General features: G+C 48.7%; 1 protein-coding gene across 2 annotated transcripts in view; it reads left to right on the top strand.

The window, feature by feature from the left end:
• unc5b (unc-5 netrin receptor B) overlaps positions 1 to 23,365 on the top strand; it is a 40,307-nt gene that overhangs the window by 10,801 nt on the left and 6,141 nt on the right. For both annotated transcript variants that reach the window (XM_036547001.1, XM_036547002.1), the window contains 7 exons: positions 18,738 to 18,962; positions 19,185 to 19,328; positions 19,522 to 19,625; positions 19,779 to 19,959; positions 20,202 to 20,369; positions 20,698 to 20,862; positions 22,089 to 22,121. In XM_036547001.1, coding sequence (XP_036402894.1) covers positions 18,738 to 18,962; positions 19,185 to 19,328; positions 19,522 to 19,625; positions 19,779 to 19,959; positions 20,202 to 20,369; positions 20,698 to 20,862; positions 22,089 to 22,121 — 1,020 coding nt within the window. The remainder of the gene's footprint in view (positions 1 to 18,737; positions 18,963 to 19,184; positions 19,329 to 19,521; positions 19,626 to 19,778; positions 19,960 to 20,201; positions 20,370 to 20,697; positions 20,863 to 22,088; positions 22,122 to 23,365) is intronic.

Here is a 23,365-nt window from a genome sequence, read left to right as displayed (position 1 = left end):
GGTCTGGCCTGGAATAGAACTGCTCTAGGTTGGGTTAAAATGACAATGACAAGGAGTTCAAACATAGTGAGTCAGAGGGCCACAAACAAGTAAAAGAGAGCCATGTCTTGACTGAGATCCAGGTAGGCACAGAGGTCAGACAGACAGACGGACCCACAGACAGACAGCAGATGAACTACCCAGGAACAAGCACTCCTGAGGCTGTCGGAGCTCACCCCACTGTCAGCAGGGAGTTGGGGTCAGTGCTCTGGCTGCATGGTGGACAGGTGGACACCCTGGGAGACTCATGGGTGAGTGCGGAGAGGTCAGAGCAGAGAAGTATGGGACATGGGACTTAAGCTGGAAAGGACAGTCTGACAGACAGGTTTTTGGAAAGCATGATTTTTAGTGCTGTGACAAAACAGATGGGTGAAGCAGACAGACATATGGATGTTAAGACAGACAGCATGCTCATTTATGTGGGTTAGACAGACATAAAGGCAGTGGTGTTTGAAAAAGAGAGGCTGGATGACGGACAGACAAACTAGGATTAAATATGAAATGGCCAAAGTGGGTTGAATCATTGGGTTGGTAATGTGGTGTGTAATACATTAGTCACTGATAAGACACACCTGTGTTCTGTGGGCTACATAAAGTCTGTGTGAGCATTTGCGAGTGTGTGCATGTGTGTGTGTGTGCGCGTGCCTGTGTGTGTGTGTGTGCGTGCCTGTGAGTGTGTGAATGTGTGTGTGCATGTGCTTGTGAGTGTGTGTGTGTGTGTGTGTGCACGTGCCTGTGAGTGTGTGAATGTGTGTGTGCTTGTGAGTGAGTGTGTGTGTGTGTGTGTGTGAGTGACAGTAATATAGAGGTCTGGAGTGTGTAAATCTCCCTCTAAAGGACTCCACAGTGAGCCTGTGCATTAGCACAACAATTTCCGCATCTGTCCTGGAGGCACAGGGCCCCGACAACTCAGGGATAATGAACCGACAATCGACTGGAGACACACGGGGGGGTGGGGCGGGGGAGGGGTGCCGCCTTGGTAAACAGGATATGCAGGAAGTTTACGACGGGCCCTCTTTTTCTCCCTCACAATGAGCAGGTCAATTACACACTCCTGTCTTGTAGGTCTTTCATCTGATTTTCTGAGCGACACCAAAATGAATGTCTTCTGGCATATAATTACACACAGTCATCCTGCACACGGCTGTCTGTCTCTACCTAAATGCCTCAGATGGGACGAGATAAAAGGCCCAGTTTTACTTGTTTGATGCATCCATGTGCCCGTGTTTCTGCCTGTCATTATTGCTCTAATAACTGTTATTCATGCTCATCTCAATCGCAGCGACAGATCAACGAATGCGTGGCAACATTCCAGGGATATTGTGCAATAAATCTAGAAAAAGCTTCTAACTGTGCTTGCACTAAAGGCTAGTTGACACAGTAATAACTGTGAGGTATTCAGCCAGTTTGCCATTCCGGCTGCGTTCGTTTGTACACTGCGTCTGGGCCCGCGGTAAATGACACATGGTAAAGGGCATGCATGAGATAATGGCTCATTTCATTGTCCCTGAATATCATTAAATATTACCATGTCACTCCGGATAAGAGGGTCTTCCCAGATAAATAACTAGTATTACTCACTGAGGATCTTATTTAGTTTTGGCATGCTGAACTGTTGCAAAATGTGGTGGTTATGAGCATGAGACAGTCCCCTGTCCCGAGATACTGCCCTATGAGTACCACAACACCCTCCTGGCTGGGAGGTCTAAGGGATGGCCCCTATCCCCTTGCAACTGGATTCCCACCTCCATCCCTCATTCCTTGTTCTCTGATCCAGGGGCCATAGATGAAGGCCTAGTGCATTGTGGGAGATAGTGATCATCAGATATCTGATATCTGATGACTCTGAATGGATTAAGAGGTGGTAATCTTGCCTCGTTGTGGAGAAATGTTGCATCATGATGCAGTGTCTCACTTCCCAGAAGTGCTGATGTCACTCAAGGATCTGGAAGGAGTGGCTGCTCGCTCTGTGTGTGTGTGTGTGTGTGTATGTGTGTATGTGGTCTTTCTGTCTTTCTGTTTGTTTGTGAGTGTGTGGATGTGAATGAATGCATAATTGAGTGGGAGGGGCTGACAAGGACCAGAGATACTCAAGGGGCCATAGTTCACCCCACATACTCTTGTGGTTACAGGGTGCACTTGGTACATACCATACCTGTGCACGTGTGTGTGTGTGTGTGTGTGTGCGCGCGTGTGTGTGTGTCCACCATTTGGTGTTTTTATACCAACCCCCAATGAACAATGGAAAAATGTTTTTTATTTTAGGGAAGGACTGTTACTGGTTGAATATATTTGGTATATTCAGTAATGCAGGGAAAACAATATTTGATCTTGATGCTGGAAAACATAGTGAGAAACCCAGATTAGTTTCCAACTCATGCAGACAGAGGACAATTAGGGGCTGGGCGAAGCTGCAAGCTGTACACTGAAGGGCCCTGAGCCCTTGGCCCTGTGTTGCCTCTGGACAATGCTGCTCTCACAGCACAAAGGCAGCGAGTGAACCGTGGCTCCCGACCGGGCTCGTCCACACACGCACTATGACCTCTCGCATTGGCCAGGGCAAGGCCGAAGGAGGGCTTTGAAGGAAAATTGAGGAGGAGGATCTCTCTCGTGCTCTGTCTTTTTCTCTCCTGTGTTTTCCCCCCTCTCTCTTCCTCTCTCCTTGTCCCTCTGTCCGTCCTTCTCTCCCACTCCCTGTCTGGAATAACTGCTCTCAGTGATGGCCGCTGTGAAACAGCAACACGCCCCTCAGCCAGAAACCTTATTTTCGCTGGAGGATTTGATGTAGTTTTAATTATTTAAATTTGGGGGGAATGATTCATATGTTTGTAATACAGACAGGAGTGCCCATATGCTACCCACCAAACATGCATAATATACACACACGCACTGACCCTACCTCAGCTCTGACACGGCCAGGATTTTTCCTTTTTTTAATGTTTATTCTTTGGATTATATCTCTAATCTCTTTAGAATGTAATTCAGATTATTTTTTTTTATTGTGCCTGTTCCCTGTTCGCCTGACTACTTGGGTCCCTGCTGCACTGCTCTCTCTGTAAAATTGATTAAAATCCCAACTGCTGCCCCAGATTCTAAGCATGGGGGAGTTCGAGGAGAATGAATACATCGTTTTTTTAATATATGTATTATTGTATTGGAGAGAGAGAGAGAGAGGGGAGCAAATGGAATGGTTGGTTGTGGCGTGTCACATGTCCCATGATGTCATGTATGTCCCACACTATCAGTGCCGTTCTGCCAATTCCGTGTAATCTATGTGATGCTGCTGTCTGGAGACCCCTGCTACGTTTTTAATAGAGGCCGCGTTTCAGTACGAGCTGGGCTTTGAGAATGAGTGGATGAGCAGTGCCTTCCTCCCTGGTGAGGGTGTGCATTAGTGCGTATGCTGGGTGGTGCAGGTGGTGGTGGTGCTCTGAGGCATTGCCAGTGAAGTCAGGAGGAACAAGGATCTCAGACCCTTCATGTCCTCTTCACCACCCCCCAACCCCCCCCCCTCCCACCGCCCTAATCTCATCACCCCCTCATAGCACCCCTCACCCCCCCCCCAACCCCTGCTCACTGTACGATTCTCTCAGCACTGTGTGAGAGTACGCTTAGCGAGCTCCCATTCCCCTGTTGTTCCCACTTGGTTATTTTTTTCAATTAAGTTAAATTATGGAGGTTGAGATGAGGACTGCGTGTGTATTATGGAAGCGCCTGGGGCGGGAAGGGTGTATTCCTGTTTTCATGCAGCGCGCCTTTTAATATAGAGAGACATCAGTCCTCGACAGACTACAGAACCTACAGTAAGAAAACAAACAAAAACTAACATTAGGGCACAACTCAATATCTCTGCGGATGTTTTTTTTTTATTCTTGTTATATTTTTCGCTAGCAGGAGATGGCGGGAGATATATCACTTCATAAATATTTATTCTAATTCCACTAAGTTCATCAAAAGCGGAGCATGAAGTATTATTGTGTTTTTTTTTATTAATTTATTTTTATAATTCTATGTCCCTCTGTGGACCAACTGACTACCGCTCACGAACGGCAGTCTGAGAAATGCCGGGCTTTCAGATGTGTTTACAGCAGTAGTAGTTGAAGGGAGGTGTTTGAAATAAGAGACGTTTGAAAATATTTCAGGAACTGTTTCTGAGGCCCCAGTCCTCTGTTGGAGAGGAAACATCATAAATTGCATTCATTTCTAATCAGCTGTGAACAGCATCCTTCGCAGCATTGTGGAGGTGTCAGCACCGCGGCTGAGCTGATATTGTCTCAGGCTCTCTCTGTCACCCCACAGCTAAGAGGGCAAGCTCTGAGCCCACACGTCCTACTCCCATATATGTCTACACGTATACCGTGTATGTATGTGAACATGTGCATTTGGGCTTAAGCACATGCGTGTTTGCACACACGTGTGCATATGTGCATGTGTGCACACGTACGTGTTGCGTTTGCACATGTGTGCATATGCATTTCTCTTTGCACACGTGCTCTCGGATGGCATCGCATTATTTATGGATGAAATCTCACTCTAAGTACTTCTGGTGTGGACATCTAAATGGATCAGTGTATCAGAGTCAATTTGGAGCACTGCGTAAGGATTCCAGTAGGGAGCCGTTATTAATGGAATGCTGGTAATCAGTAATGGAGTTTAAAAGAAGTGGCGGTTTTTCCGTTTACTGTTGACAAATATTACCATATGATTGTGTGATGTAACTATTCTGCAGAGGTGTGTTAACAGGTCTGTGAGCAAATCACCAGACAGACAGCACTATGTACACGTTCAATAGCATATGTGTAGACCAGAAGAAAAAGGGTATGGAGTCATCCTCGCTGTTAGCCTTTACACTTGGCCTCTCTCGCCAAGCTTTTGAGTGCTGATGTGGTCGTTTTGTTCCGACAATGTAGTCTCGACGTCGTTGTGCCCTGTCTAGATGAGGTCCCGCTCACACGGTTGAGTAGGATGTTGCAAGGCATTCTGGGAAGAGTCTGATCAGCAGAACATCAGAGAGGGAACTGGGGCAGCTGAAGCCGGCTCACACAGGGCTCTAGAGATACTCCACAAAGCATACTGCCGGATTTCTCTTTACCGTCTGTTAGACAAAAAAAGGCCCCGCTTTCGATGAAGCACGAATCACAGAGCTTCAAACGAGAGAAGTAGTCCCTGGACAACAGACCGGTTTTCAGTTTTTGTGTGTGTGTGTGTGTGTGCTCGTATGTATATTTGTGTGTCTGAGGGTATGTGCACACGCTTGTGTGTGTGTGTGAGTGCATGAGCATGCGTGTGTGCATGTTTTAAAGGAGTTCGAAGTGGTGTCATCAAGCACCATTTGTCATCTTCTCCTTATTGACGTTGCATTAGCTCTGGTCTCACAAACCGATTATGGTCGAGCGTCCGAGGTTAAGCTGTTCCAACTGGAGTAATCTAGGTTACCAATCGAAGGGGTCTATGGGGAGAAGTGACTATGAAGGTCCAGCCCATCCCATAGAACCAATGCAAATAGCATGTACCATAATCATATCTCCTCCATATGCTTGCTGCTCCCACAGATGATATTTAAGTGTACCGAAAGGTTTGGTGCATTGGTTGTGCCTGCTGTCACAACAGAGGACACAGATTTCAATAAATGCAGATTTGTCGATCAAAGACACCCTTGCGGCCAAACATACTTTGTCTTGAGTTACTCAGGTGAAGATTCAGCCTTTACCCTATTGTTCAGAAAACCTCCCCAGATTGTCTGACCCATTTACCCTGCTTTTTAGAGAGTAAATTGTTTGATTTGAAGATTGCTGCAAGGCTTTGTTTTTCAATCAATACCCCTGTATCCAGGTCAGCATAGGGAGTGTCTTTCTCTGTCTCTCTCTCCCTCCCTCTGCCTCTCACTATTTCTTCTTCTCCTTCTCCCTCTTTATCTCTCTCTTTCCTTCTTTCTCTCCCTGCTCCGATGTCTGGTCCCTCCCTACCTCTCTCCGCCTCTCCCGTCCTCCCTCTTTCGGTCCGTCCCAGTGTGTGTGGAGCTGTTTGTCACCTCATGTTGAGCATGTATGAGAAGCTCTTGTCGCAGTAAATCTTGTGTCAGCGTTTGGCCGGAGGCAGAGGAGTGATGAAAGGCCTCTTTATCATCCTAATGGGAAGCGCAAACCTCTTAAACAAGGAGCGCGGGCTCACCCCGGCTCGGCCAGTGCTGCAGCACGGGGGGTCCCTGAGCCTGAACACCGTCCACACTCAGCCTGAACACCGTCCGCTCTGAGACCGAACACTGTCCACTCTGAGCCTGAACACCGTTCACTCTGAGACCGAACGACGTCCACACTCAGCCTGAACACCGTCCACTCTGAGCCTGAACACGGTCCACACTCAGCCTGAACACTGTCCACACTCAGCCTGAACACCATTCACTCTGAGACTGAACATCATCCGCTCTGAGACCGAACACCGTCCACTCTGAGCCTGAACACCGTCCACATCAGCCTGAACACCGTCTACTCTGAGACCGAACGACGTCCACACTCAGCCTGAACACCATCTACACTCAGCCTGAACACCGTCCACACTCAGCCTGAACACCGTCCACACTCAGCCTGAACACCGTCCGCTCTGAGACCAAACACCGTCTACTCTGAGCCTGAACACCATCCACACTCAGCCTGAACACCATTCACTCTGAGACCGAACACCGTCCACTCTGAGCCTGAACATTGTTCAGTCTGAGACCGAACACCGTCCACTCTGAGCCTGAGCATCGTTCACTCTGAGACCGAACACCGTCCACACTCAGCCTGAACACCGTCCACACCCAGCCTGAACACCATCCACACTCAGCCTGAACACCATTCACTCTGAGACCGAACACCGTCCACTCTGAGCCTGAACACCGTTCACTCTGAGACCGAACACCGTCCACTCTGAGACTGAACACAATCCATAGAACCTGAACACCATCCACACACCCCAAACACTGTTCACAGTGAGACTACACACCAACCACGCAGCCTGTACACAGAGAGAAAGGTGACTTATGCTGCGTGTTGACTCATAAGGCTTCTGACAGGGCTATTTAATGGATATCCCTCATGCTGGTCAGTAACAGCTAACCCAGCACCAGTTCAGGAAAGCATGCGGTAGAGCCACTATAGTCACACCTTTTACTCTGGCTTACTTAGGCCTGGTACTCCAGCGTTTCATTATTTACTGAAAACTGCATTTTGACAACGTACTCAGTATCTTATAAAAACAGCCACAAACCTTGCCAGAAGCTTTTAAAAAACAATGTTTACTGTTAAGGTTTGGTTTGGTTTTTTTTGTGACTAAGGTAGTAGCTGCATGCTGGTGCTCTGGAGCTTGAGAGGGTGGCGTTGGCTGTGCCACACCATTCAGTGACCTCAGATGAAGTCGAAAAGGTGAAAGGTGAAAGGTGAAAGGTGAAGGGTGAAGTGTTGCACGAGCTGAGTGTGGGGCAGTGGAGCAGGTCATGTAGTGGGAGGGGGGTGCAGGAAGGATAAAGCCAGCATTAGCTCTAATTAATTAGAACATGGAGCTCATTCCCTCGCAAGACCCTGAGACTCAGTGGCCTTCGGGAATCAATCTACTTCCCTCCTCACTCTCTCTCCCTCTCTCTGTCTTTCACAATCTGTATCCCTCTCTCAGAACCCCTTCCTCTTTCTGTGTCTGGGGCTCAAATCTCCATCTACACCTCCCTCTATCCTCTTCATGCCCTCTCATTATTTCACTCTGTAATCTATGTCTCTGTCTGTCACTGGTTTTGTAGCTGTGTAACTGCTATCTATTTTTTTTTCTTACCTGGGGAGCACCTCTGATGCAAGGAGACGCAATGAGAGTGCAGAGTTAGGGCAATCCCTGTATCTGTGCGTGCGTGTGTGTGTGTGTGTGTGTGTCTATGTATATGTGTTTCTGTGTGTGCATGTGTGTGTGCCAGCATGTGTTTGTGTATGTGTGTCTGATCCATCAATTTGTTTTGTTTCAACCGCTTCATTTTAATGACAGATGAGCACTCCTGCCAAAGCCATTAGTCACAAGAGTCAGTCCCTGTCAAATCTGATTACCTGAATGAAATTAAAGAGGGTGCTAACACCGATGGCAACAACGGCACAAGTCACAAGGAGCTGTTTTAGAGAGCCGTGTGGGATTCCTCCGCCTCTCCCTCCCATGGTTACCTGGACACTGTGCTCCTCTTATCTCTCCATCCCCTGTTCTTCCCCTCCTTCCCTCCCTCCCTCCCTCTCACTCTGTCGGTTACCTGGACATTGTTTCTGATGTAATTTTTGCAGGAAGCTTGAGTCGACTTGCTCTCTGTCTTTCTCTCTCTCTCTCTCTCTCTCTCTATCTCTCTCTCTCTCTCTCTCTCTACCTCTCCCTCTTCCTCTCTCTCTCTCTCCCTCTCTCTCCCTGGATTAAAGAGCTGCAGTTTACTGTAAACACAATCACTGGCACGCACACACATGCACACACACACCCTTACACAAACATGCACATGCACACACAGATACAGGCACACAGACATGCATGCACTCACACCCACGTACATTTTACATTACATTTTTTGTAATGTCCCTTCCTTCTCACAAACCCACACCCCTTCCCTCTCACAAACACACTCACCCGCATACCTCTCACACAGAAACACAGTTATGTCATACACACACTTCTGTCCCTCTCTCATTTTTCCATTTTCTCAAATCATTTCCTTTCAGCTTAATTCAATATGCTTTATTGGCATGAAATACATTCTGTAAATATTGCCCAAATAGGCATGCAGACAGCACTCGCATATGGGCACAGTTTCCATCTCTCTCTCTCTCTTTCTCTCTCTCACTCACTCTCTCTCTCTCTCTTTCTCTCACTCTCTCTCCCTGACACACACACAAACACAGATATCATGATGCAATGGCACATGCACACAGACTCTGTCACCTAAGCCCTTCCGTTGTTAACTCACTGTTCATTTGTAACGAGCACAATAACAACCATCCCCTGGTGGGCACGTGTCACATGTCATGGGAACGGTTTTAGTTAAAAATACCCATTTTTCAGTAAGCGGGCACGCATTTTACACCACGTTTGACCTCGGTGGTGTTAACACAGCTGTTAATCTGATTAGTACTTGTTGTCATGTGTGATTATATTGGTTCTGAAAGCATACATTTCGTTAGCCCTACAGTGCAAATTAAATGAGACTGTTTCTGGGTCTTTGCATATGAAATTAAATATATATGCATTTGGTTACGACAACGGGAGGATAACAGGAATGTGTTTGGGAAGCAGAACTGTGGCAGTAATTTACAAAATGCCATGCCTCAGGTTTGTCAGCGATAGTGTGTATTTAGCTGGTGTATGTAATGCTAAAGGCTATCAGTGTGGGGTGCCCAGGTAGGGAGAGACATGCCATAGAGGGTATGTTAACCTGCCCGTGTCTCTCCTCTCTCCAGTCTTTCTTACCATTGTGGATTAACCGGTTTGGATGAATTGGGAGTTTGCGGGGGGGCCGTCCAAAAATCACCTGGAGGGCAGGAGCTGTCAGATCGGCTCCTCTCTGGGCGGGGTGTCCCGGGCGGGTTAGGCGCCGATGGGACGGGGCCACAGGGTCACCTTGCACACAGTGTGTATGTTTGTGTGTGTGGGGTGGGGGGGCGGTGTCACTTTGCTTTGTGTGAAGGGGGGGTTGTTGTGTGGGTTAGAGGTCAGAGGGGTGAAGTGAACCACAACTGTCCTGTGTGACACACTGGGGATCTTCTGGACACTGCTGATGTTATTTGTGTGTGTGTGTGTGTGTGTGTTGAGGGGAGTCTAGTAAGGGGCAGGATGTCTTGCACTTCTCTGTCAGTGGTGTGTGTTTTGTGTCTGTGTGAGCTGTCCCCTGTTTGTTCTCTGCCAGAGCACAGACTGTGTGTGTGTGTGTGTGTGTTTCTTCCATGCCGTGTGAAGCTCCCATCTCCTGTCCCCGTAATGAGATGATGTGGTGGAGGGGGAGAGAGCGCGGCCCTGGTGCCCGGGTGGGGGCAGCGCAGGCAGGAGACGCAGGGTAATTACAGGGAGGGCCGACAGAAGCCTGTAATTACTCAGCCCTCAGGAAGGAATGCTGCTCATCTCGTGATATAATTACAGCCGTTTAAAAGGCTCCGGCTCCAAACACTCGCTGCATTGTGAGGCTCGGCTCGGAGCAGAAGGAGAGGAGGAGGAGGAGGTGGAGGAGGGAGGGAGGGAATAATCAGAGACAGACAGAAAAGGAAGGAGGGAGGAAGGGAGGGTGGGACTTGAGAAGAGGAAGAGGAAGAGACAGAGAGTGAGAGAGAGAGAGAGAGAGAGAGAGAGAGAGAGAGAGACAGTGGCGGTGAAAGGCTGAGGAGGAGGAGTGGGCAGCACACAGGGGGCTTGCGGCTCCGCAGAGGCCGAGACTTAGCGAGCGTCATAGCAACTGGCGGTACTGCGCAGAGCTCCGCAGCGACTCTCAGAGCCGCGCTGTGAGCGCCCGGCTGGCTGCTGGTGCGACACCAGACGCAAGAAACTCAAACTCAAACACAATCCCTCTGGCTTCTCTCTACTTAGCGGAACTGTGTGCTATTTATACCTCTTTCCTCGCGTAGCTCTGCTCACAGCGTTGCGGTTGAGTTGAGGCTGAGTTGAGGGTTTGCTCTGCCTGCTGCTGGTTGACTCAAGGTCTTTTGTGGTTTTGTGTTGTACATCAGCGCTAATGTCAGACTCCTAGTGCCTGGGCTAAAAAACATTCCCTCACACTCTCTCACTGCCTGTCTCTATCTGCCCCTCTGTTATTATCACCCTCAAATTTAAACTAGTGCTATTTTCATGACAAAAGAACTGGTGTTGCAAAAGCCTGTACATAGCATCTACGTAAATGACGAAAGACAAGAGAATAAGAGTAGAAAATAAACAATAAAGAGGTATGCAATGACTACCCCCCACCTCTCCCCAAAAAAGACTTCGCATAGCAATAACAAATCTCAGTCACAGAATTACCAGTTAACTCAGACGTTATGGGTCTACTGTATTTATTCTGTCCGCTCTGTCAAATTAGGGCAGGCAAAGACATACTGGACTGCCAGCTCAGTCGTGTTAGCCTCTTCACCCAAATGTGTTTCATGGTTTTTTTCTGAATCTGGTTGATGTGGAAACCAATTCATTGTTGCAGAGATTTTATGGGAGTACCATTCCCTCTCCCTCTCCTCTCTCTCTCTCTCTCTCTCTCTCTTTCTGTTTCTCCCTCTCTCTCCTGTCTCACCCATTCTATGACATCTGCTCCATGGAGGTGATTGATCACAGTGCAGGTCTGACACTCTGTTCCCATGCAGTTGGCGGTCAGGGGGCAGAGGGGCGGCACTCGCACCCCTGCGGCTGGCAGCAGCAGGGTGGTTATTGATGGTGTGTGATTAATGGCCTCAGTGGGGGGTGGTGCCCCCTAGCTGTGGAGGAGGGCAGAATCAGCTAAAGACTGGACAGCAAAGAAGCATACTTATTTACCCACATGCAGCTCAGTCACATTCACATAAACGCACAGACATAAATACTCACACACACACACACACACACACACACACGCCTTGGCAATCGCATCACATACCGCCACGCACGCATGCAGGCACACAGTCACACTTACTACTGACATCTCGTGCATGATCACATAAGTACACCATCACTCACACCAATGCACACATACACTGTTACACTCACCGTCACTCCCTCATCCACACATACACGCAGTTACAGTTGCTCACACACCCACAAACACACTCTTTAAAGAGTGAGTTGAATGGAAAGGGCAGTCTGGGATGCTGTCTGACTGGATTAGAGGACTTTGTCTTAATGAGAGCTTTTGTGTTTGTGGGTGTAACTTCATGGCCTGTAGGCCTCTTAGAGGAGGGAGGGGGTGATTACAGAGCTGTAGAGTGTGGGTGTGTCAGCGAGGAAGGAAAGGAGGGGGACAGATTAAGGCTAATTTTGGGACAATCATCAAATCTTCCAGCACAAAATAACAAACTTGAAGAAAGGGGCCATCTTAATTCAAAATCCTCATATATTCGACAACTGTGGGTGTATGTGTCTGCACACTATGTGTGTGTGTGTGTGTGTGTGTGTATGTGTGTACGTGTGTGTACGTGTGTGTGTGCATATGTTTATGTATGCTTGTACATTTGCTTGTGTGTGTTTGACCTGAGGCTCTCTCTGCTGCTGGGTCACTCCAGACAGATGAGTGAAGCATTTCTGTCACTCTTAATCTTTGTCACCCTTCCGAGCCTTTTCCCCTACCCCCGTCACCCTGTGCCCCTGCCCCCACCCACCTACCTACCCACCTTATGGAAAAGGGGTGCAGACGCAGCACCTCGCACTGCCAAAATATCTCCATGACACGCGCTCTCATTGGCATTCCGGAGCCAATCAAAGGCGTGACATTTCCACCACGGAGACGATTCTCCAGACCGCGTTCGCACGTCCTCACCTCACGGTGTGTGTGAGCGTGTGTGTGTGTGTGTGTGTGTGTGTGTGTGTGCGCGTGTGCGTCTGTGACAGAGACAGAGAGAGTTGGGAGGTGAGAACAACATTAATTAAGGATGTGTTGCTGTCAGCTTTTAGAATTAGTCATACCATGGTAATACTGAATTGACAGAGGGGAGAAAGACATGGGGGGGAGGTCATGGCAGAAAATCTCATTTAATTAAACCCGGAGACAGAGAGGGCCACACTTCTGTGCGGTCATCTGCAAATTTTATTCCTGCCGTTTTTTCTCATAGTAATCGGAGTTAAATGAGAGCATAGTACGGGTATTACAAATTATAGCCATATGTAGCCTGTAGAATTAAACAAGAATATGTTCTTTTCCCCTATTTGCCTGTGTTTGCTTCTACTACTCCTCAATCTGCTCCTCTCTGTTCAGCATTAGACTTTAGTGATGCCTCTGTGCCACAGGCTGGAGCCTCTCTTTCCATTTCTGTGTGATTTATTGGCACCCCCGCTGTTGTTTGAGATAGTCATGTTTATACAGAATGTGAAGTATGTCCCTGGCTAAAGGGGCCATATGGAATACAAGAAAGCATAGAATTAACAACACTTGTCTGACAGATGCAACAACGAAGCAAACAATTCTTATCATTTCCAAGATGAAAATGAAGTTTGCATAATAAATAACCCACTAATCTCTGAAATTGGCTGCGGGATGAGTGATGAGCTCTGTTCTGCGTTTGAAAGAGAGCTGCTGCTGAATCTGTCGGAGTGGAGCATTGTTTTATTTTTTTTATTCAGCTTTTTTTTGTTCCCCCCCTTATGTAACATCTCCATGAGATAGCAGCATGTGACAGCTTTCAGACATGATGATCAATGACATCTGCCCTGGACTGATTTATTAATAACGCAGGGTATTAAAAGTAAGGAAAAAAAAGCTTCTCTGTCTCTCGAATTCACTGAGATTTCTCTGCTCTCTTATTCAGTGAATACTGAGTGTTTGTGTGTGTGTGTGTGTGTGTGTGCCTCTGTGAGGGTGTAGTGACCTCTGTCAGAGCGGTCAGGCGGCCAAACGCTGCGGTCATGTCTGCTCAGCCTGCGTCTATCGACGGGCGAAGCAGAGCGTGAGACGCCCGACTCGTTTTGCCGTGTTTTCGGCAAATGCGACACAACAAGCCAGCGCGCACTGAGTCACAACAAGAGCACAATGCACATCCAACCGTCTCCTCTCTCTTTACCCCTGCCCCCCCCCCCCCCCCCCCCCGCTCTGTCACTCTCCCCTCCTTCCACCCCTTCCTCAGGGTCGCCCCTCTCCTTCTCTGTCTCTACCGTTTTTCTCCCCTGGAGTCCTTCTGTCCTCCTTCTCCTCTCCCCCTTTCACCGTGTGGCAATGTCCGGTGAGCTGGTGACTTGGTATTGAAGGTGGGATCACTGTCAACAGCAGTCACTCGCAGATAATTGTCCTCCCGAAGCACAAGATTGGCATATGTCTCTCTCTCAACAGACACTGCTTCCATCTCTTTCCATTCTCCCTCTCCCTCTCTCTATATCTCTGTTTCCAGTTGTGCAGTGCTAGCAGCTCTGAGGAGGAGGAGGATGATTAAAATAGCAATAGGTGCCAGGATGGCAGCAGTGACCGTAGGTGGCCTTCATATTTGCGATCATTATTATGGTGATTCTGGCTGTTACCTATTTGGGTCATATGGTTCTGCATACAGGGTAGCTAGCTCAAGGCGCCAGCATCTGTGCTCGATATCTCTGTGTGCATGCTGTGTAATGTAATTTGAAGTTGACCTGGAGTTTCTGTTTGTGTTCTGGGTTCAGCAAGCAGATCTGTCAGGCAGGGAACAGAAGCGTGTTGGAGCAAGAGCTGAGAAAACAGGAACTTTTCTTATGCTTTGTGTTTTTTTTCCCCCAGATCTGATTAATCAAGATAGAAAAAGGCCCTGTGTGTGTGTGTGTGTGTGTGTGTGTGTGTGTGTGCATGTGTGTGTGTGTGTGTGTGTGCGTGTGTGTGTGTGTGTGTGTGTGTGTGTGTGTTTGTGTGTGTGGGTGTTTGTGTGTGTGTGTGTATATGCATGTACATGAGTATGTATGTATGGGTATATGCAATTTAAGGGACAGCAATGACAGGCCTGGAACTGATTAAATGATTAAATTATACTGTCTGACTGTGACTGTATGTGCCTGTCTGTGTGTGCATGTGCAGGTCTGTATGTGTGTGTGTGTGTGTGTGTGTGTGTGTGTGTTTGTGTGTATTTCAGAGGAGTTTATACTCAGAGGCCCCTGTGTTCCCTGGCTGACTGCTGTCTGTCATTACTGTAATAAAAGAGTTGCAGTAAAGGGCTCTTAAGAGCACTCTTCTTTTAAGGGTTGAGCATTCCAGAGAAATTGCTGGCTGTTTAGCTCTGATGGATGTTTGTGTCTCTGTAGAAAACACAGGTTCCAATACAAGTCTGAGATCTGGGCCCGTCGGTGCGCAGCTCAGACTTGGTTTTTTTTCCTTTTTTAACCCAGTTTTTTTTTCTCTCTCTCATTAAACGCGTCTGACCTCGCATTCTGCCTGGACTCAAGTGACGTGCCGTTATGTTGACTCTGACTCAGCCCGGGGTGACCGGCGCTGTATGTCTCTCCCAGCTCATCCCTTCCCTCCGTCTCTCTCCAGCTCTCTCTATCTCCGCCCGTCCTCCCCCGTCTTCCCGAGCTGCAGACCGTGGTCTCAGGGTGCGTTCGTGAGGAAGCCATCGATCGCTTTTCCCAGAGAAAAAGAGAAACGCGATTGCTTATTGACAGAAAAGACAAAGTCAGAAAGAGGCATGAAGACAGCTGAGTAAAAGAAAGCAGTGAAGATGTGTGTGTGTGGGGGGGGGGGGTAGAGAAAGAAAGGGAGAGGGGGTTAGGGGCAGGGGTGAGAGAGAGAGGGAGCGAAGCATTTAGGAGAGAGAAGGAGGGAGTATTGGAGTGGATTTACCCTGATGTCCGTCTGTGTCAGGCAGACGCCATTGTGTTGCGATTACCGTGTGTGCGTGGGGGCGCTTGTTGCACCCCTAGCTCCTTCCCTCTGTCTGTCTGCTGTCGTTGCTCGACGGAACAGAGAAAGAGCGTGTTCATCTGTCTGTCAGATTCCCCGGCGTGAGAGAGATGTAGGCTGGCAGCTCCACCCTACCTGTGAACGGGGGCCTCGGAAGCACAGCTGCTGCCTCCTCGTCCCTCCCTGCCTGGGCGAACATTAACGCTGAACTCTGAGCTGTCAGGGGCGTCGGTCTGAACCCCTCTGCTCATTCAAGTGTCCCCGAGCGTCATTAGTGGGGTGACACAGCTCCCTCCGTTGCAGTAGGCGCCCGTCCAGGTTGGCTGGATTGCTTTTTTGTGTTTCTACTGAAAATAAGAGCGGGGAATTAATGGTGAGTTTGTGTGTGCATAATAACGAACAGTTAATAATATAGACAATAACAAAAGGAAACAGCATTAAAGTAGCAAATACACCACACATACATCAAACACATTTCCGATCTATTGCAGACTGTGGAACAGTTAGGCGTGTTGAGGTTGTAATCAGCAGGAGAGTGTGTGCTGTGTTTCGAAGGAGAGAGAACGAGGGCGGAGGTGGTCACCAATGTTTCATGCATTTTTAATATTATGCTAACAAAAATCCTGAAAAACTCTTGGTGCCACCAAAAAATACTGGAAATATAAAGTTTCTGACTGCAGTTTTAATTTTAAGCATATTAACAAGAACAGAACAGAGCATCAGATCCTGTATAAGTGAGAGCCATTTATAACCCCTCTAACAAGCAACCACCTGTACCTCCACCTCCACTCCTGATTGCTCATTAGCTGTAGGTAGTGTTAGAAAAGTGAGACATCATTAGCCCTTATAATTGGTGGGCCTGTCCTGTGCTGTCAGTCACTGCCTCTAGTCAAAGGACTTGATTCTCCGCAGCAAAACACCATGATTGGTTTAAAGCATTGAGCCATTGATGCAAATCGTAACTCCACCTGTTCTGGGATTCATGGAGTTGTACCGTATGATCAGCACGTAAAGATGTGTTTCCCGGTTCTGCAGAGTGAGGGCTGGGGCTCTCTTTGGCCACGGTCAAAGCTCAGGTCTGGACACATTCAGGGCGCCTCCCTGCATAGCCTTATGAGGCTCCAGCCATTCGAGTCTCTTAGCACCTCAGCAGTGAGGCGCAATGTCCAAAGGGCTAAGCCTCCGGTCTGTGAGAGATGAGGTCAGCGAGGGGTGGACGCCCGCAGCGCCGGCTGGCTGTAGCAGGTCCGGGATCGAGCTGAGTCTCATGGCCTCTGCGCTCCGGCTCCAGGAGAGGGGAATAATCTGGGGAGCTTTGCCCCTGATGGAGGTGAAGCACACAGAGCAGGGAGCCTGGTTCCTGGAGATACAGATGGAATGTGCTGTCACGCAGGTCCACTCCCACCACGAAGCCGCAGAGGGGGAGGAGTGGCACTGCGTCCCAGTCACATCAGGTCCCCCGGTCCACACCGCTACCCCGCTGTCTGCGAAAGAGCAGCCGCACAGGATGAGCTCAGCCGAAAACAGCACAGATTTTTACTGCCGGCCCACTTCCCTTGCAAAGAGGCCTTCACCGCCGCCTCAGATTCCATACGACAGCCGTGGATGTTTACACAAGCTCTCTCTCTATCCCCTTTTTTTCCCCTGCTCCTTTATGCACTGTTCAGTCTGAATGACTCCACGACACGTTATCAGCGTGACAGGAACAGCTACGTGGGCTTTGCCAGAACGTGTGCGGCGCACGATTACCATAACAAAACAGAGGCGCTTGTCACTTCGTGGCAGAAGTTTCAGTCTGGGTTGCCAGTGCTGCATACCCCCCCAGGGTGTCGGGTTATTTTTCTAAACAATGTGGAGAACTCCATTGAAGTATGTGCCCTCTATTTCCTTGCGCTTGTTTTCCACAGCCTGTTCACTGAGTTTTTATTTTGCAGCGCATTTGACTTGATTATCACCCACTGTGTACTTGTATACAGGGTGTCTTTGGGGAAACGGTTTTATGAGCATGGTGACACTGCTGTTTTGCTTTGTCTGCATGCGTCTTTGGGTGGTGGGGTGGGGTCATTTCATTTTTGCTGCTTCTTGTGATATTATTTAGATGCCTCTAATAATCTGTGTTCACTGTGAGTTAGAGGGAGGTTAGCGTGGGTTGCATCTGTGTACTGGTCTGTCATCAGTTTGTGTCTGAGAGAGAACCGGGTATCAGCGCTGTCCAGAGAGCACTGATCTGGTTGTTCTGCTTCACCGTGTTAGTACATCAAAAGCCTGTTTCACCGCAGTAATCGTCAGCTGTCGTGCGTGTCTCCGGCGGTGACGTTGAAGGCGGGGCCAGCTAACAAAGCTGTGACGGCATTTGTGGGGTTGTTTTTTTTGTGAGGAGACAGGAGAAAGTCGCAGGCTCCCTGAAGGGCCTTTCTATTCAAATCTGAGGAGAGATCCATCATGGGAAAATGTCAGTGGATGATGTGTGAAGAGCCTGTCCCAGCAAGGTCACCTCTCTCGCTCTGACCTGGGGACCCAGGCGCTCTTTGGGCTGCGTGGCCGGATGGATCTGGGTCCAGAAACACCAGAACACGCTGTCCCAAGCCATGCAAAACAGAACCACCCCAGAGTGACAGCAGAAGAGAAATCTGTGCTGCTGACAATTTAAAGGGAGTCCCACATGACTCTCTCTCTCTCTCACTGTCTCTCTGTCTCGCTCACACATACATATGCACCCACACACACTTTCACACACATACACACAATCTCTTCCTCCACTTTTCTGTCTCTCATACACACAAAAACACATACACATATTCTGTCACAGATGCGCACACACTCTCTCCCTCCCTTTCTCACCGTCTCTCTCTCCCCAGGCACACTCACACAATATCTCACAGATGTTCACACAAGCACTCACACACACACACACACACACACACACACGCTCTCTTTCTCTCTCTATCTCCCCCCCTCACTCATTCTATCTCCCTTTCACACACACACACACACACACACACACACACACACAAACATACAAACACTGTGGCCCTTTCTCCCTCTCTGTTGTTTTCTACCGTGTGGCACACCTCTGAGTGTTTAAGGCACTGAACAGATGGCCAGCAGGTGATGGATTTGAATTCCAAATGGGGTTTCAGCAAGGTAATTGACCAGAGTGTCTTTGCTCCTCTCTGTCTCTCCTGTCTATCCGCAGACAGCAGTGACTACAGCGAGGTTCTGCCGGACTCCTTCCCGTCAGCGGCAGCAGAACCACTCCCAGAGTTCCAGCTGGAGCCCGAGGACGCCTTCATTGTGAAGAACCGGCCGGTTCAGCTTCGGTGCCGAGCTGCACCCGCCACGCAGATCTACTTCAAGTGCAATGGGGAATGGGTCAACCAGAATGACCATGTGACCCGAGAGAGCCTGGACCAAATCACAGGTGCTTACACATCCCTCTACATTCATACATTCATTTACATTTACACACACATACACGCACATGCACACACAAGCAGACCTACAAAGCAATATAGGACTGTATTAACACAAAACTGAACTTCCTGTCCTCGTTCTCATTGTTTGTACACTTTCTGCAAGTGCACAAATAAACTGACACACTTGGCTTCACTGTTTGTACCCTCTCTTGCTCCCTCTCTCTCAGGGCTGGTGGTGAGGGAGGTGGATATCTCCGTCTCTAGAACGCAGGTAGAAGAGCTCTTTGGCCTGGAGGATTACTGGTGTCAGTGTGTCGCCTGGAGCTCCGCCGGAACCACCAAGAGTCGCCGCGCATACGTCCGCATCGCATGTGAGTCACGCCGCGCGCGCGTGCATGTTTTTGTGTGGAACCATGGAAGTGTTTACAACTCCATGTGCTTGAAACCTCTAACTCAAAGCTAATGGTATAAGAAAGCGTGTCGGTCTCTTGAAGTCTGTTGTTACTGTTGAATGTAATGTACTGAATGCACTGACTCCCCTCCGCCCTCTGTCGCCCCCTGCAGACTTACGAAAGAACTTCGAGCAGGAGCCGCTGGGCAGAGAGGTGCGTCTGGATCAGGAAGTTCTACTGCAGTGTCGTCCCCCGGAGGGAATACCCCCGGCAGAGGTACTTTCATTTCATTCACCATTCATGCATTCGTCAATACAAAGCTGCCTGCATGCTGTCATAGGGAAAAGTCTGTCTGTCTGTCTGACTGTCCCTCTTTCTGCATCTGTGTGAGTACCTGTCTGTCTCACCACGTTTTTGCACACTTTAAAGGTGGACTGGCTGAAGAATGAGGACACCATCGACCCGGGCCAGGACTCCAACTTCCTGATAACGATCGACCACGACCTCATCATTAAGCAGGCGCGCCTGTCTGACACGGCCAACTACACCTGTGTGGCTCGCAATGTGGTGGCTAAGAGGCGGAGCAGCACCGCCACTCTCATCGTCTATGGTGAGTCTGAAAGGCCCATTAGAGCAGACTGGATCAGAGAGCCCCTAGAGGCCAGAGTAGGAACTGCAGTTTCGGCCTGAGAGACACAAATGCGGTCAGTTGTGCCTGAGTGTATGTCCACACACTTTGAGACTAAAAAGAAAGTGAAATTTATAGACTTTAAAGTAAATGTTTGCTTGAGGGATGAGGAGGATGCCACAATGCTGTGCTAACGCTGTGTGTGTCTCTATGACCCCTCCCAGTGAGCGGCGGTTGGTCATCCTGGACAGAGTGGTCTGAGTGCAACGCACGCTGTGGGCGGGGCTGGCAGCGACGAACACGCAGCTGCACCAATCCCGCACCGCTCAATGGAGGGGCTTTCTGTGAAGGACCACCTTTCCAGAGGGTCACTTGCACTACTCTGTGCCCAGGTCAGCACACCTGTACAGTTCAGATGTTCCTCACACATTTTTAAATATTGATGTACGTGTTTAGCATAGTCACATAGAGATATTTCTGGAGCGGGCTGTGTTTTACACAGATCTGATGTGTCATGCTCAAAGGCTCTAGTTTCTGGGTTTCTATTGGACGTGACATGTCCTGTCAGATAACAAGCATAAGCGAACAAGGAGAGATATGTGTGGTGATAAAAGTGATAACCCCATTTAATGCACTTCTGTAAGTTGCTCAGGTTAAAAGCGTCTGCCAAATGACTGACTGTAAATGTAAGCGTAATGCGCTGCCTCTGACCCCTCGCAGTGGACGGCGGCTGGACGGAGTGGGCTAAGTGGTCTGCCTGCGGGACGGAGTGCACTCACTGGCGCAGCCGAGAGTGCCAGGCGCCCCCGCCCAGGAACGGCGGGAGGCACTGCAGCGGGAGCATGATGGAGAGCAAGAACTGCACCGAGGGGCTGTGCACGCGCAGTGAGTCACATGACCACACCGAGGGGGAGGGGTTGTGCGCATGCAGCGAGTCACGTGATCAAACCGAAAGGGAGGGGCTTTATGTATGCAGTGAGTCACATGATCAAACCAGGGGGAGGGGACTGTGTGCATACGGTGAATCACATGCTCACACCAGGGGTTTGATGGGGCTAAGCAGTGCTTACTTTGGCTGTAGGATATGGAAGGGGACATGGCTAGTCAATGGAGATGAAGTCGTGGATACCAAGCTCACTATTAGAATTTCATTCAAACAAGGAGGCATAAGTATGGCCTTTGCGTGCATTAATCTTCATGAGAATGTGGCCACTGAAACAGATAATGGCAGGGAAAGGAGGGGCTGGGTTATCAGGGTGTTCAGAAAATGGTTAAAAAGGAAGGTATAGTGGCAACTCATTGCCACAAGGGGGAACAGTCAGGGGTTTAGGGCATTAGACAGTCATGAGGGATATTTGACAGAGATGGCTGTAGTCTCAGGGAACAGTTCACTGTGAGAGCTGCAGGGTGGGGAGACAAGGGTCTAAGAAGACCAGGGTTTAGTCAAGAGTTCATGTCACGACAAAGTGGAGAAATTAACAAAGAGCAGCATATGAGAGTGAGTCATATTCTCACTGACACATAGTGTGCAACTTGAGATGAGCGACCTGAGCATGGCTGACAGCACATTAGTCTCAGACACACACCCACACTGACACGTGTGGCCCAACACACAGGCACTCACACGTACACACACATCCCTGCAGACACATACATTAAAACACACTCACCCCAGCTGATACATTCATTAGAACACACACACACACACACACACACACACACATCCCTGCAAATACATACATTTACACACACACACACCCAGACCTGTTTAAAATAAGCTTGCAGTGAGGCAAGTAGTAGGGCAGGGAGCTGTTTGACTGCAAGAGTAACACACAGACATGAATTGACACATGGATATACACACCATTCTCTCACAGCACTGTGGGTTATTGCTGTGTTTTGCTTTCATTATTTGTTTAATCAGTTGTACAGTTATGCGATAAAAATTTAATTTCTTGTTTATTAAAGGTGATTTGCTGTATATTTGCTAAACTCCCATTTATTTACTCCCATTTTAATATTTCTCCCATTTGCATGACTGATCCATCCGTTTTACATTCTTTTTTCTTCCTTTTTTCCTCTTTTTTTGTTTTGCTTTTCATTTCTAACAGATAAAAAGGTTTCTATTGAACATGCAAGTCATCGTAAGTTCACCTTTTCATGACCTTTTTGTGTTCCTTGTACTTACAGCCCACCCTGTGTGTGTGCGTGCGTGCGTGCGTGTGTGTGTGTGTGTGTGTGTTTGTCAGTACGCTGGTCTAAATCAAGGTCATTTTTAAAGGCATACCTTGCCCTCTTGTCCAGTCTTGTTATAGATGTGATCATCTCTGGCAGTCTGCGTCTGTGTTTGGCCGTTTCCTCTGATATGAGCTGCAAACAGCTGATCATGCAAAACCTTTCTGGATAAGGGCATTCCGTGACCATGATACATCACCACATAAGTTTTCCACCATTCCTCTATACCAGTCTGTGTCCTAGCTCATTTATAAATGTAAGATAAAAAGGGTGCTATGCACTCTGAAAAAGCATTACAAATATTTCCTTGGACTAAATAATAAACCCTACCTATTACCAGCAGGATTATTTATAGTCATAAATATTAAGAAGTTACAAATATTAGGAATCTATTCTATCACGCAGTGGGTTCTCTTTTAAACACGCTAAAGATGATGAGAATTAGCATGGTTGGGTCTGACATTAAAAGGTCAGTAAAGTAGTCGACAGATGAGAAATGGCACCACCCCCAGATCGGTGTGACATCCGCAGGCTTCCGCCGTTGCATGCTGGGAAAGGGAGTCACCTGATTTGAGATCAGCAGGGACGGCTGTCAGCCTCTGTTGTGTCTCCTTGCTGGAACGTTCCGGCTTGCCAGCCTCCCGAGCTTTGCTCGCGCCCTCCACTCCCGATCCTCCTCCTCTCCCCTGATTTTCCACCCTTCTGCTTTTCCTCTTCACCTCACCTCCTTTCTTCCTGTCCGCACCTCCCCCACCCCGCGCCCCCCCAGCCTGCCCCCCTCCCGGTGCTCACGTGGAAGCACAGCACCTTTGCTGGTGTCGCGTGCAGGCAGACACATAATCAAGAGGGTGAAAAATGATCACAGAGCAGGAATTAGGTGCCAGGAGCAGGTGAGGTTACAGCTCGGTGGTTGCCTCAGCAAAGGGCAGTAGCAGTAGAGAATGGCTCCCCCTAGTGGTGAGGAGGTAGTGTTTGACACTGACGTGCAGAGGATGAGGACAAGTGGGACCAGAGAGGCTGGCTAACCTCAAGAGGCAAGCAGCAGAGCTTTATTTATAAATTTCTGCTCCTCTGTGATAGTCTTTAAACTCCAGACAGGCTTTGTTGGATTAACTGGGTATTGCAGGTGTTGACAAAATAATACAATTACCGA

This window comes from Megalops cyprinoides, chromosome 15 (genome assembly GCF_013368585.1).
Source record: "Megalops cyprinoides isolate fMegCyp1 chromosome 15, fMegCyp1.pri, whole genome shotgun sequence".
Lineage (NCBI taxonomy): Eukaryota > Metazoa > Chordata > Actinopteri > Elopiformes > Megalopidae > Megalops > Megalops cyprinoides.
Note: the sequence above shows the minus strand (reverse complement) of the source record. Positions and strands in the feature narration are given on the sequence as shown.